The sequence below is a fragment of the Tripterygium wilfordii genome, chromosome 7 (genome assembly GCF_013401445.1).
Source record: "Tripterygium wilfordii isolate XIE 37 chromosome 7, ASM1340144v1, whole genome shotgun sequence".
Classification (NCBI taxonomy): Eukaryota; Viridiplantae; Streptophyta; class Magnoliopsida; order Celastrales; family Celastraceae; genus Tripterygium; species Tripterygium wilfordii.
In genome coordinates, this window is record NC_052238.1 from 2,055,135 (window position 1) to 2,068,340 (window position 13,206).

A 13,206-nucleotide genomic window follows, 5' to 3' on the forward strand; every position below is an offset into this window, starting at 1 on the left:
CTGGGAAAGTTTTTGGGCCTTACATTAAATTGGGCTAATGTACTTTGGGCTTACGGCCCTTAAACGGGCTAGAATGCCAATTGGGCCAATGTATTTTTGGCTTACGGGCAAGAATGCCCAATAGCAATGGGCCGAAACCCAATTGTTTGGGCCACTGATGCAATAGTATCAATTTGGTCAAGTTTTTTGGGCCTTTAGAAACCCAATTTTTGTTGTACACACTAAAAAATGGGCCCATTATTAAATCCCAATTTTGAAGTACGAAATCTGATTTTAATCAAGCCCAATATACAGTCAAATTGTAGCCCAATTCGAATGGGCTGTAGGCCCTATTTTACTAAAGCCCAACTAGCGCCAATTCCTAATGGGCATTGGGCCCCATTTTATTAAAGGAAAGCTAAACCTAAGCCCAATTCAAATGGGCATTGGGCCCTATTTTAGCAAAGCCCAATATACAGCAATAATAAAACCCATTTCAAATGGACCTCAGGCGGTGCTTTATTAAAGCCCAATTCAAATGGGATGACTCCAATTTACTGGGTATTGTCGCCCAACCATGGGGCCCAACGGATCAAAGACCCCAATTGTAAAGTCCAGTTTTTTTTGCCCCAGTTAAATATAAGCCCATTATTAAATCCCATTTTCTCAAGGATGATTTTAATGAAACTTAAGCTCTATAATTGGAGCCCAACTCAAATGGGCCCTATTTTATTAAAGCCCAATATACATGCAAACTAAAGCCCAATCCAAATGGGCATTGAGCCTCATTTTAGTAAAGCCCAATATACAACCAAGGAAAACTTTAATCACCCCATTTTTTACTAAAAACATCCCAATTTGAGTTGACCATCCCTTGCAAAAAACAATTGACAAAGTGTCTTTAGTAAAAACTGAGATGTGACTAAAGTTTTCCAAACTAAAGACCAATTCAAATGGTCCTGGCCCAAATTTACTTGGAAAAGAGGCCTAAACACTGGCCCAAACAGATCATAGGCCGAATATTAAAGCAGAATATCTCTGGGACCAAATTACTGGATATAGTGGCCCAAACAAGGGCCGAATTGATAGAAGGCCTAATCATGAAGCCAAATTTTGCTCGCGGCCCACGCCCAACTTAAACTGGTAATAAAGCCCAATTAACAGCAAGACTAAGTCAACAACCACTTTAGTGACAATTAAAGTCGATAACTACTTCAGTGACAATTAAATAATCTAGTCCAAAATAACGAAACAAAAAAGACGCCCATTTATTCTACAGGGGAAGATCTTTCAAATTACAGGTTTTTAACGAACTTTTTTGTTGTGTGCGCCCGTGACTGATAATGAAAAAGATCACATTTAGCTATTTGTGCCAGGTATATAGTTTGGATTTTTTAAATGATCTCAATCCTGGCAACCAGGGATGCCCTAACAACCGATTACTAGAATATGACATGTTGAAGTTAGAAATCACAGAGAGGGAGGGGGGGGGGGAGACAGGGAGGGGGAGAGATAATTAAACAAGAGAGTAGAAGCATACCACTGGATGTCATGGATTGTCCCACTTCTATGAACTGTGTATTTGGGACCCTGGAAAAAGAAAATAACCAAGTTACTGGCAGAAAACTAATATTGTAACAGTATGTACACAAGAAGTTATCAACAATCTACGACCAACCTCAACAACATCATTGGTTTCCAAGATGATATTTAGCTATTTGTGCCAGGTATATTAGTTTGGATTTTTTTAATGATCTCAATCCTGGCAAACAGGGATGCCCTAACAACCAATTACTAGAATATGACACGAAGTTAGAAATCACACACAGAGAGAGAAGGGGGGGGGGGGAGACAGGGAGGGAGAGAGATAATTAAACAAGAGAGTAGAAGCATACCACTGGATGCCATGGATTGTCCCACTTCTATGAACTGTGTATTTGGGACCCTGTAAAAAGGAAAGAACCAAGTTACTAGCAGAAAACTAATATTGTAACAACAGTATGTACACAAAAAGTTATCAACAATCTAAGACCAACCTCAACAACATCATTGGTTTCCAAGATGATTAAACAAGATATTATCTGTTTACTGGAAAGGTGGCCACAACAACTTTTTAAATTATATTTTATGTTCAAACTGTCACAGCAAGCACGGAGGTGGGCAGAGAAGCTAGCCAACAAAATTACTTTTGCCTTAACTGGATAGGTAGAGTTTAGGATATCGGAGATGAGAGGCCACTCGTCTTGATCGATATCAAATCGCTTCCCACCTCAGCCTGTTCTCCTCACCCCTTATCTCTCTCTCTCTCTCTCTCTCTCAAATGAAGTCACTGTATTTTTATATAATCAAAAATAAGATTTTCAGTCAAATGTGCATATACAAGTATCATGAAACATTTTCTTAGCTTCCATTTTCCATCAGGTCTTAAAGCCTAGAGCAAACCTAAACATTTTAACGAATGTCAATCACTTTTTCTACTAGTTGATTAAATTTTTCGTAGACCCTTGTTTAGATTAGTCATCATTCATTAGTTATCAAAAGTCGAGAATCATAGATTAATGGCAGCTAAATTAGTAAACTACAAAGAAAGAAATACAAGTCAGAGAAAGAAAAGAAAAGATGAAAAGTATATGCTACACCTACCTATTTGACCATTTCAAGCTTGTGTCACACTCCTGCAGAACAGTATGGCATTAGAATTTTTTACATCATAATGAATATTCCAATCTCAACAACTTTACACACATGAAGTTGGTTTGAAAATATGATATACCCATTAGGCTTTTATTATTATTCTTATGATGATGATTTGATTTGATTTGCAGCCGAGCTAATAATAATATCATGGCATCACAAATTGCAGATATCCACAACAAACAAAATAACAGAAACACTAATATTACACTACAAGAAGCGGTCCTATGTAAAATTTAATTGACAAAAGCACATGTAAAATTCCTAATGATTGAACGAAGTAATTAGAGTATGGTAACTCCTCAACCTCTGTGTTCAACTCAGAAAGCTAAACACAAAAGAAAATGAGAATCATGTCATCATATGGAGCTTCCCACTTCATTAAATTGTGGAGTTATCGTTTGATAAGGGGTTCATATTTACAATTGGGCGATTGGTACACACAATCCATTTCTGCTTATAATCTAAAGTCTATGATCTCATGATAAAGTTCAACATACATATCACATGGCATCCTAATTATTTAAGCAATTGTCCAAATCATAAGGCATAAACACAAAAAGAAAGCAGGACATTGCGTACATCATGTGGCCCTTACCACTTCATGAAATTGTGCACTGGTTTCGTTTGACAAGCAATTCAAATTTACAATGAGAGATTGATGCACACATCTGTCATATTTTATAGATTTCATCTGATGTACAGCATTCAGATGAACAAAAAGGTGAGATCCAACACCAATAAGAAACGTTGAACAACAAAATGTCCATGAATTGGTGGTTACCAAATTACTAATAATAAATAATATCACAAAAGCAACAAAAGAGCCAGAATGCTAAACATTGAATTCTCTTTGGGAAATTATAGAACGTCAGCTAAATTCCAATTATCTTGGTGACAAACTCAAGTCTGGAAACTAAGATTTGAATGGACACAGAAAAATAATTAAGAAAATATAGTTCTAGGTGATTAAGGCAATTTGTTAGGACATTGAAGAAAATCGTTAATACAATCATAGCACAAAGAAATATAGTCATTGAAGAGGTAGATCTTACTGCTAATAAATCTAAACATTAAGTAACCAAAAACATTTTTTCCCAAAGAGTTTTCAATTTGGCCGATGAGAAATTGCATGTTAATGTTGTTATCACAAACTACAATACGCTGACAGACAGAGAGAAACTGACATGAAGCGTTTGTGGAATGCGAGAGAGTGACGCTTTCTCAACGTAACGAACAGATGAGGCTTTCAGTTTCGAGACAGGACAACAGACCGCAACACGGAGACGGATCTGGCGAACTACGTTATGCTGAAGAGTCCATTAGCAGATCGATCAGGGGAGAGCGAGACCTAATCTGTGAGATTTGAGCGTAGATGTGAGATTTGGAGAGTCCTTTAGCAGATCGATCAGGAAGAGCGAGACCTAATCTGTGAGATTTGGGAAATTATCGTGTCGAGAATTTGATATAAGAATTTCCAGCCGATATATGATGTTATCTGGATTATTCTGTGTATCCGTGTGAATTCACTGAATCTTAAATTATATAGTATATGATCGATAAAACGCACTTACAATGACCGAATGAAAAGCAATCTAAAAGAAAAGCACAACGGAGCCAATCAAGCAATCAAATAGACCATAAACAAAGAAGAATTAGGTTTACCTAGCCAGATCCAACGATGATGTTGTGATAAGGATGAAGATGTCTTCACTAAGAGATGAATCCCGTCACCACGAACCCCCTAAATATGTACGAAATGTCACCTTCGAGAATTCTAAACCATCGCCCTACAGAATCGCGTGAGCGATTGGGCTTGCGGCACTTCTTGACGAGGCGATCGCTCTTATTGACTCACTCTCTTAGCGGATCGAACACTGCGTCTATGGCGTCCATTTTGTCGCTTCATCTGTTACGAAATTTCAAACGCGTTGGACATTTTCTGCTTTGGAACAGGAGGAGCTCAGTAAAGAACCAAGTACAAAATCGGAAACGAGAACTTATACAACTGAGATTTGTCGAATTGAAGGAATAAAGAAAAGAATTTCACTAATGCTTCCTTCAATCGTACAAGTTACAGTTCTCTAGAGTTTTTGTTTCAATCGGACAGATAATAAATTAGGGAATAGAGGTCATTCGTGCCACTATCAATACAATAAATATGGAGGAAAAAAAAAATATGCATTTACAAGTAACTTAATTTTTATAAAATTAGGGGTTCAAATATTCTCCATGCTCTCTTTACAAAATTTAAGAGTTGATCTATAATCTTCACCTTGGCACAGATAGTGAACCAAGGTAAAATAGCATTCACTCTCTAATTTGTAATCATCGATCTCCGTCCCTGTCTCATCGTGCCTTCCGCAATTAAAGCTTTCACACATGCCGGAATTCTACTCGGCGATCTTAAGTAGGGGAGCAAGGATATGTGTCCAACGACATCAACTACAGCAGCCCCGCTGTAGCCCTTTTGGGCTTTAAAATATTTTTTTATTTATTTTTTAAAAATTATATATGTATAGTATTCGATCTAACTATTCCAACGACATATTTTTTGTTCGAAACAAAAATAAAATTCATCGCGATCGAAACATCGAATGTTTTGAGTTTATATTCAACGGTTCAGAATTGTTATGCATTTTTCACGTTAAATTTGATTTTTGTTTCAAACCAAAAATATGTCGTTGGAATCGTTACTCCGAATACTACACATATATAATTTTTTAAAATAAAAAAAATAATATTTTGAAGCCCAAAGAGGGCTACAGCTGAGGCTGCTGTAGTTATTGCTACAGTAACCCCCCGAGAACTCGAAGTGATGAGGGTGTTCTGTCTCTAGAGGAGAGAGAATAGATATGTCAGAGTTAATAATATTTTTTATTTTTTACAACAAAAATTAATATTATATTTGTAGATAATGTCGTAATGTTATGGTGTGGTTACCTGGATGTACGTAACCATTATAGCAAATCTTTAAAATATGGGAAGTATAGGTAATCTAATGTAGACGTGTGTTTTTTGGCTAAGTCTCTATATTTGTTTCCTATTTTACTAAAGAAATATTTTTTAAAAAAATCATATTTAAGTAATTTTACCTGAATACTATTATGAACCGTAGAAGTGGTGTCCCCCTGACGTTTTTAAGACCAGTCAGAGAAAATCCACAAGAATTATGTGCTTTGGGATTGAATTTGTGACTCTCATTGGTATGAGAATATTGCCATTCGTCAAATGTGTCTACCATGATTGTCAAAATCTCGATTTTGATCGTACGATTTTAGATAATCAAAACGATTCGAATAGATGTAAAATCTCAAAATTGATAAAATTTTACCGATCTTAACCTTAATACACTTGTGGAGTCCATGGGCTTATAGGTTGTGGTATATTAATCATGTGCTTATGTTTTTAATCATAGTTTTTATTGAAATATTTGTTCTAATATACTAATATGATATAATATTGCACAATTATTGTGCTTGCTTTTCATAGTTTTTTAGAGGTCTTAAAAAATTATAATTTTGTGAAATATTAACATGTCTATGAATAAATAATAATCACATTTTTAAATTTTTTATTATCTATAAACTATAGTATATTATATAATATTAATTATTTATTTAGAAATAAATAATTATATTATCTTACATTTATTTTTTTTATTTTATAAAATCTTACGATTTTACAATTCAATTTTACATATATTCCATCGATGTCATGTACGATTCCGATTTTGACAACCTTAACCTATCACATCCCAAATGGGCTGCTCCAAAACGGCAAAACCCCAATTGAGAAACTAAATCCTCTCTCTCTCTCTCTTAAAAGACAACCATCCCGTGCTTGGTTATTGTCTTTCCCACATGCAACCTATATTCCAAAACTTTATTGTAATCATTGACGAACATGAATTTGACCTCAATTAAAACTTACTGCCATGGGGTTTTTTTTTATTATTTCCTAAGCAAACCTGTAACTCTGTCACAGTCCACCCGAAGAGACCCAAAATCGAAACAGATTGAAACGGGTAAAAAAAAGGATTCAGTAAATTCAGTTAAAAACAGAAATCCCCAATTAATTAAAAAGATAAGATAGGGTTCTTACTTTTCAGTTATTTAATCCTCAGCAACAGATTATTAGCTCACACAAACCAACCAGGCAACCACGGGTTATATTTATTTGCCTTACTTATAGGTTTTAGCTATTTTTGTCTCCGCAACTTGTGTCATTTACGGGCAAGATTTGGCTGTTCTACACTACTTCTACCTCCCCAATTTGCTCCTCCTCAATCCTTATTCCCTCTTTAATTAAACATCGCATTGTATCTTCTCACATCTCCAATTCAAATTGTTCCCCAAACCCATCTCTGTAGTATCAAGATCTCACCTTTATCATCCGAATTCATATGCAGATTCGTACCCGCTGCATTAACAATTCATTAATTTGGGTGATATGGGTGAGACATCAATGACCTCGGCCATTCACGGCCGCGGAGGCGGTGGTGGGGCATGTGGTATGGTGCTTCACATCCTCCGAGGCCGATGGTTCTCTGTTTTCGCTTCCTTTCTTATCATGGCAGGGGCTGGTGCTACATATTTGTTTGGCATCTATTCGAAGGAAATCAAAGCCACTCTAGGGTACGACCAAACAACACTCAATTTGCTCGGATTCTTCAAGGATTTAGGTGCAAATGTTGGCGTCCTCTCTGGTCTTCTTGCCGAAGTGACACCCACATGGTTTGTGCTTCTTGTTGGATCTGCCATGAACTTTTCTGGGTACTTCATGATTTGGTTGGCCGTAGCAGGCAAAATTGCGAAACCTAAAGTGTGGCATATGTGTGCTTACATCTGCATTGGAGCCAATTCACAGAATTTCGCCAATACAGGTGCGCTTGTAACTTGTGTTAAGAATTTCCCTGAAAGTAGAGGGGTTATGTTGGGGCTATTGAAGGGTTTTGTTGGGCTCAGTGGGGCTGTGATGACACAACTTTATTTGGCCATATATGGAAATGATTCCAAGTCTCTGATTCTTCTAATCGCGTGGCTTCCGGCGGCGTTATCTGTGGTGTTTGTGTACACTGTCCGAACTATGAAGGTTGAGAGACAACCTAATGAGCTTAACGTGTTCTATCAATTCCTCTATGTGTCAATTGTTCTTGCTTTGTTTCTGATGGGTGTAACTATAGCACAAAAACAGGTTGTTTTTCCTCATTGGGCTTATGCTACAAGTGCAAGTATATGTTGTTTTCTGCTATTTGTTCCACTCTTTATTTCCATTAGAGAAGACTTAGTCCTCTGGAATCTCAAGAAACAGCCTCCTAGTGAAATCAGAGTTGAGAAACCAGTAGAAGTTGAATTGAAAGAGAAGGAGATTACAAACCCTGAACCGGAAGAGAAAAAGCCCCCAGTGTCTTGTTGGACGAGCATATGTAACAAGCCACCAAGAGGTGAGGACTACACGATCTTGCAAGCACTATTAAGCCTAGACATGCTAGTTCTCTTTGTGGCAACTCTATTTGGACTCGGTTCGAGCTTGACTGCTGTGGACAATTTGGGTCAAATAGGTGAATCATTGGGGTATCCACAGAGAACCGTAAGCTCATTTGTGTCACTGGTGAGCATATACAATTACTTTGGAAGAGTATTTTCTGGGTTTGTCTCTGAAAGCTTGCTTGTGAAGTACAAAATGCCAAGGCCATTGATGATGACAATTGTTCTCATTTTAGCTTCCATTGGTTACCTCATCGTTGCATTCCCTTTCCCGGGTTCGCTCTATATTGCATCGATTATCACTGGTTTTGCATTTGGAGCACAATTGCCATTGCTTTTCGCTATAATTTCAGAGCTGTTTGGGCTCAAGTACTACTCCACATTGTTCAATTGTGGACAACTGGCTAGTCCTATTGGGTCTTACATACTTAATGTGAAGATCACAGGGATGCTTTACGATCGGCAGGCATTGGAGGAGCTTGCAAAGAAGGGTTTGACCAGGTCGGATGTGAAAGAGTTGGTTTGTATTGGAACTCAGTGTTATAGGAATTCATTTTCAATTCTGGCTGGTGGTACATTTTTCGGTGCCTTAATCTCGCTAGTTCTGGTGATGAGGACAAGAAAATTTTACAGAAGTGACATCTATAAGAAGTTTAGAGAGAGTGTCGATGATGCCGATGCAAGAAATTAGGCTACAATTTGGTGGGTGTGAAAGGAACAGATTGGGTTATGGAAACAACTTGCTGGGTACAACTGTAAAATATCTCCTGCTGGTTTATTCAATGAACATTTTCAAGATCTCTTATTAAAGCAGAGATATGAGACAGAAAAAGTCTGCTACTTTAATTTGGTTCATCAAACTTTTGACTTGATTTGTGTATATATATATATGTACATATTCATGGTTGGTTGAATAATACAACAAAGCAGGCCGCTTCATCATTTGTCTTCTACTGTCCACATTGCAGCTGCTAATCTTTCCACCATTTCCCAAACTGATAGCTTTGAATAATGTATACATTATCACCGCCAGTTTTTGTCTTTTGTACTGATCGATCGGAGGGCTTTGATTTAGACAGATTAACGCTTATAAATACTCCTTGGCAGTATATGCCTATATGGTATGGATGCCTATTGACGTCACCATAAAGAGACGATATCCCTACGAATTGCCATCAAAGCATATTTGAGATCATGTGTGAATATGCAACGTGATTGGTTCATGAAGTCCCTCACTAATCAATTAATTGCATAAATAGTAACACTGGTATCAAGAAAGCTAGAAGAAGGAAACTGTATTATTCCTTATGAATCGATTAAATCAACATTAACGTAATTATTTTCTGTTTCTGCTTCTCTGTTACGATTAAAACAGGGGACTTAACGTATGACACTGTAAAAAAAAAAGAAAAAGAAGAAGCGCTTTTGGTTTAACAAAATATGCCGCCCTCGCAGGTAGGAAGTTGGTGTTCAGTTTGTTATTGTTGATTCATAACAAAAACGTGAAGCACACACATTTTAAAGAAGAACAAAGTATGGAAATTGCTATTGAAAATTAATGCAGAAAGCGTTTGAATGTTGTTCAGGAGTGTGAAATCTATCTTCAATTGTGCGTAGTTTGGTCCAGGGATAGAGTCGGGGCCGGGGTGTGTTGATTCTTATTTCTTATCAGTGCATATGTTACTAAGAGAGAAACTTCAAATTAAATTGTGTAAAAATTAAAGAACAGAAATTTAAATTGTGAGTTAAAATTGGAAGTTTTGGAACGTTAAAAGACAAAAGGATAATGCTTGAAACTTTCAAAAAGTGATATTAAAATATCCCATTTAATGTGGAGTATTGGATATGAAGTGGATTCTACATGTGTTTTTAATCACTGACTATTTTACTATCACATAGATTTAGAGACTTTTGAAGATCAAATTTTGAGAATTTCTAACATTGTATAAAAGAAAATCGGACGGTTTGGAAATTTAAAAATATTTTCGGGTAAGAAGTTGCTTCGGAGAGCCGTTGGAACACAGAACCTCGAAACTTTTTGTTGTTGGGTAAGTCCGAACCTTGAGCCTTTTTGGCTTTTTGGTCGTGTGAGCCCGAACCTCGCCCCTTAATTTCCTTCGGAGAGCCGTTGGAGCACTGAACCTCGAACCTTTTTTTTGTCGTGTAAGCCCGAACCTCGCACCTTAATTTCCTTTCCTTCTTTGATTTCTTTCCTTTTCTTTTCGTCCTATTCCTCTGCGAATCCAACTGTCGCTTCACTGTTCACACAACCGAATTAGAGAGCGAGCCTTCAAATAAAGATTAGGGCTTTAATTGATCTTTTAGCCATTTGAATGTGTCCTTTTGTTGATTCTTAAAGATACGTAGTAAGGTTTAGAATTTAGATGTAACCTGATCCCTTGCTTCATTCTTTTAGGTAAAAAACCCTAGTTTCGTTGTCTCTCTCTACTATTAGGGCGCTTTGGTTCGATTGAGGATCCGCTCTGTGTGTTTTACCACAATCGCACTGCACGAAAGGTGAAAGAATGGCAAAGAGAGCGTCTTTTGGGAGTGTGATGAAGAAGAGGCTCTCTGACATAACCAACTTGCAGTCACAACCCAAGTTGGTAACGCTTGAGAAAAAGCAACCGCAGATTCTGTCGAATGCAGAAGACTACATCAACCAACTTCTTAAGGTATAATCTTATCTTGGTCCTTGTCAAATCGACCATTCTTGTTCATAAGTGATGTTGTTATTCAATCCTGAATTTCCTTAGCTTATCAGATTTTTTTGCCAGTTTATTAGGGCTTAAAGTTTTCTGGAACATTTTTTTCAGCTTTCTTTGTTGCCTCCATGATTTTTGTTGCACTAGCGCTTAGTATGAATTTCTTGTGAAACAGGAAAATATGGCATTGATGAAGCTTATTGAGGAGAGGAAGTATCCTTTGATTGCTCTATTTTCTTTTGGTTTGTTTTATCTTTTGTATGCTTTCCCTTTGATTGTTACGAAAATTCATTGAAAGTTTGGAACTCTGGGTTCCAACTATTTGAAACATGGAATTTAGAATTTGTTAAGTAAGAAGGATATATTATATAAAGAAAATTTGTGCGGATATGAACAGAACATATATATTTCGTTTGGAAGTTTATGATGGATTGGGGATTTCTTAATGAAGATTCAACAGCAAAATAATAGAATTGAGTGGAACCGAGTTGCAGAACCTGCGGATTAGTTTTCAGAAATTGCAGTTGCAGAACTGGAATCTTGCTCAATCAAACAGCCACATGTTAGCAGTAAGAGTGTTTTGTAAATATTCATTAAGCTAACTTTGTATCTATAACTATCAACTGGTCAATTGATATTAACTGTGTTGGTTGGTTTGGCAGGAGCTTAATTTAGGACGAGACAGGGTATGCACTCGTCTTCTAAGTCTTACCTGTCTGCTTTTGACTTGTATATTTCGATTGCCTGTCATAATTTTTCATTACTTATTTCAGGTGAAGGCATTGCAACACGAACTTGTGTGCAAGGATGCTTTACTCAAGTCCAAAAACTTGGAAATAGAGGTTAGCTTTACTAGCTGACAGCTTTATTTTGAGACATTTATTTTAGTGGAAGCCTATTTTTGTCTAATTACCAGGTGTGCAATTATACCGCTGATACCTTCTTCTTCTGTTTTTTTCCTGTATTTTTGACTCAAGGAACAAGAGCGAGGGAGGGAGGAGCACCTACATAAAGCTAATGATGAGGTTAAACTGTGTAATCGCAGCAGTGGACGCAATGGAAGAAGACATTGTAATAATTTTGATCTATGATGCTCATTAAATCTGAAGTGCCATTTTATACTATGTTTTCTTTATCGTGTGTGAAAAAATGGGTAACCTTGTTAATTACTTGCAGCTATGGGCTCTTCTGCAAAACAAGGAAAAGAGAATGTCCCAAACAAAAGGTTAGTTGACGCAAACTATATAATGCTCCACCCAAACAAGGGCTTTATTTAGTATATGAAAAGCAATGCATATATGGAATTTTGTGAAATTGAAAAATGGGAAACGTGTATCAAGTACTTCAGTACTTGGCCAAGAAAAAAAAGAGATTTCCCCTTTTTCTTTATGATGGTTTTAGTATGTATGACCAATTGGGAGTTTTTCCCATACAGGCATTGTTTGAGAAGGCAATCTGCCAGGTTTAAATCCCAAGAGCGGGAACCCTCGGAGAACTTGTTTGAGATTGAAGATGTTAATTTTTTAGTCCCTCAGTCAGTTGATGACCCAGAGCATGAAGATTGTTCAACTCCAATGGTTTCATCTGCTAAAAAAGAAGAAGCTAGTGATTCTGGAACTGAAATGCATGTACCGCGGAGATCTTCAACCGGAAGACCAATGCGTACAGCCGTAGGAAAGGTGCAATCCTACAAAGAAGTTCCCAGAAACATAAAATTGAGGAGAAAAGAGTGATCAAAAAATTTTATGCGAACTAAAAAAGAAGAGTTTGTAGAACCAAGCAGTATATGTTTCCGTGTTATTCTGTATCATTGTAAAAATATTGATTGTGTTGATTTTATGTAAGGATCTTTGCTTTTATTTAAGAAAAATGGGTTCTATGTCTCTTGTCACTGTGGTCTGGCAGCCTGCCTTGCCTTTGCAGGTGCTTTACTACGCTTTACACCAAAGTCGCAACAGTGAAGATAATGTAATGTGGTTGGTGATTATTAGATGTATGACTGCAGAAAGAACATGCACACCAACCCCCCTGTCATATCTCAGAAAGAACCAGTCGGATGGAGATCATTACAGCTAACTTTGCTGCAAAAAACTGTAAATGATTTTGTTTATGACTAATTACAGAGAAGAATCTGGAACATGACCCGCTCGGATTTTGTATCATTGTGCTGTCTTTCCTCCAAGTTTTTTTTTTGTTTTGTTTTTTTGGTGGTAAGAATCTTTCCTCGAAGTTTCTTGCAAGCAAAAACAATGTCCAGCTTTGTTACTTAAAGAAGTGGCATGATTAGAGGTATTCGAATATATTGGGGGAAATAATGTCATTTCCATGTCTACCTACTA

General features: G+C 36.9%; 3 protein-coding genes across 14 annotated transcripts; 2 read left to right on the forward strand and 1 right to left on the reverse strand.

The window, feature by feature from the left end:
* Window positions 1-917: 917 nt before the first annotated feature.
* LOC120001582 lies at window positions 918-4,775 on the reverse strand. 12 transcript variants are annotated; one of them, XR_005468941.1, is made up of 6 exons: window positions 4,339-4,775; window positions 3,861-4,102; window positions 2,623-2,654; window positions 1,875-1,924; window positions 1,658-1,773; window positions 1,150-1,569 (listed from the first exon to the last, which is right to left on the reverse strand). XR_005468941.1 is itself a non-coding variant. In XM_038849962.1 (5 exons), the coding sequence occupies exons 1-5, from the start codon at window positions 3,365-3,367 to the stop codon at window positions 1,343-1,345; spliced, it is 327 nt and encodes a 108-aa protein (XP_038705890.1). In that variant the 5' UTR covers window positions 3,368-3,854; the 3' UTR covers window positions 1,150-1,342. The 12 variants fall into 12 exon arrangements, 1 of the variants encoding a protein (XP_038705890.1); XR_005468943.1 differs by lacking the exons at window positions 1,150-1,569; window positions 1,658-1,773 and adding an exon at window positions 918-1,119; XR_005468937.1 differs by lacking the exon at window positions 3,861-4,102.
* A 2,036-nt stretch (window positions 4,776-6,811) lies between these two features.
* On the forward strand, window positions 6,812-9,106 carry LOC120002843 (protein NUCLEAR FUSION DEFECTIVE 4-like). The gene has a single exon (XM_038851686.1). The coding sequence runs from the start codon at window positions 7,126-7,128 to the stop codon at window positions 8,851-8,853; it is 1,728 nt and encodes a 575-aa protein (XP_038707614.1). The 5' UTR covers window positions 6,812-7,125; the 3' UTR covers window positions 8,854-9,106.
* Window positions 9,107-10,396: 1,290 nt separating this feature from the next.
* Window positions 10,397-12,683, forward strand: LOC120002820 (shugoshin-1-like). The gene is made up of 8 exons (XM_038851656.1): window positions 10,397-10,837; window positions 11,043-11,080; window positions 11,328-11,436; window positions 11,530-11,553; window positions 11,641-11,709; window positions 11,845-11,938; window positions 12,044-12,092; window positions 12,303-12,683. The coding sequence occupies exons 1-8, from the start codon at window positions 10,688-10,690 to the stop codon at window positions 12,598-12,600; spliced, it is 831 nt and encodes a 276-aa protein (XP_038707584.1). The 5' UTR covers window positions 10,397-10,687; the 3' UTR covers window positions 12,601-12,683.
* Window positions 12,684-13,206: the final 523 nt, after the last annotated feature.

Excerpts from the sequence above, each read along its gene's own strand:
- LOC120001582 (XM_038849962.1), bottom strand. The coding sequence starts at position 3,367 with ATGAAATCTATAAAATATGACAGATGTGTGCATCAATCTCTCATTGTA. Across the intron at positions 2,655-3,271 it reads GTGCACAATTTCATGAAGTG|GAGTGTGACACAAGCTTGAA; the intron begins GTAAGGGCCACA and ends ACTGTTCTGCAG. Across the intron at positions 1,925-2,622 it reads AGCTTGAAATGGTCAAATAG|GGTCCCAAATACACAGTTCA; the intron begins GTAGGTGTAGCA and ends TCCTTTTTACAG.
- LOC120002843 (XM_038851686.1), top strand. The coding sequence starts at position 7,126 with ATGGGTGAGACATCAATGACCTCGGCCATTCACGGCCGCGGAGGCGGT.
- LOC120002820 (XM_038851656.1), top strand. The coding sequence starts at position 10,688 with ATGGCAAAGAGAGCGTCTTTTGGGAGTGTGATGAAGAAGAGGCTCTCT. Across the intron at positions 11,710-11,844 it reads CCAAAAACTTGGAAATAGAG|GAACAAGAGCGAGGGAGGGA; the intron begins GTTAGCTTTACT and ends TTTTGACTCAAG. Across the intron at positions 11,939-12,043 it reads ACGCAATGGAAGAAGACATT|CTATGGGCTCTTCTGCAAAA; the intron begins GTAATAATTTTG and ends AATTACTTGCAG.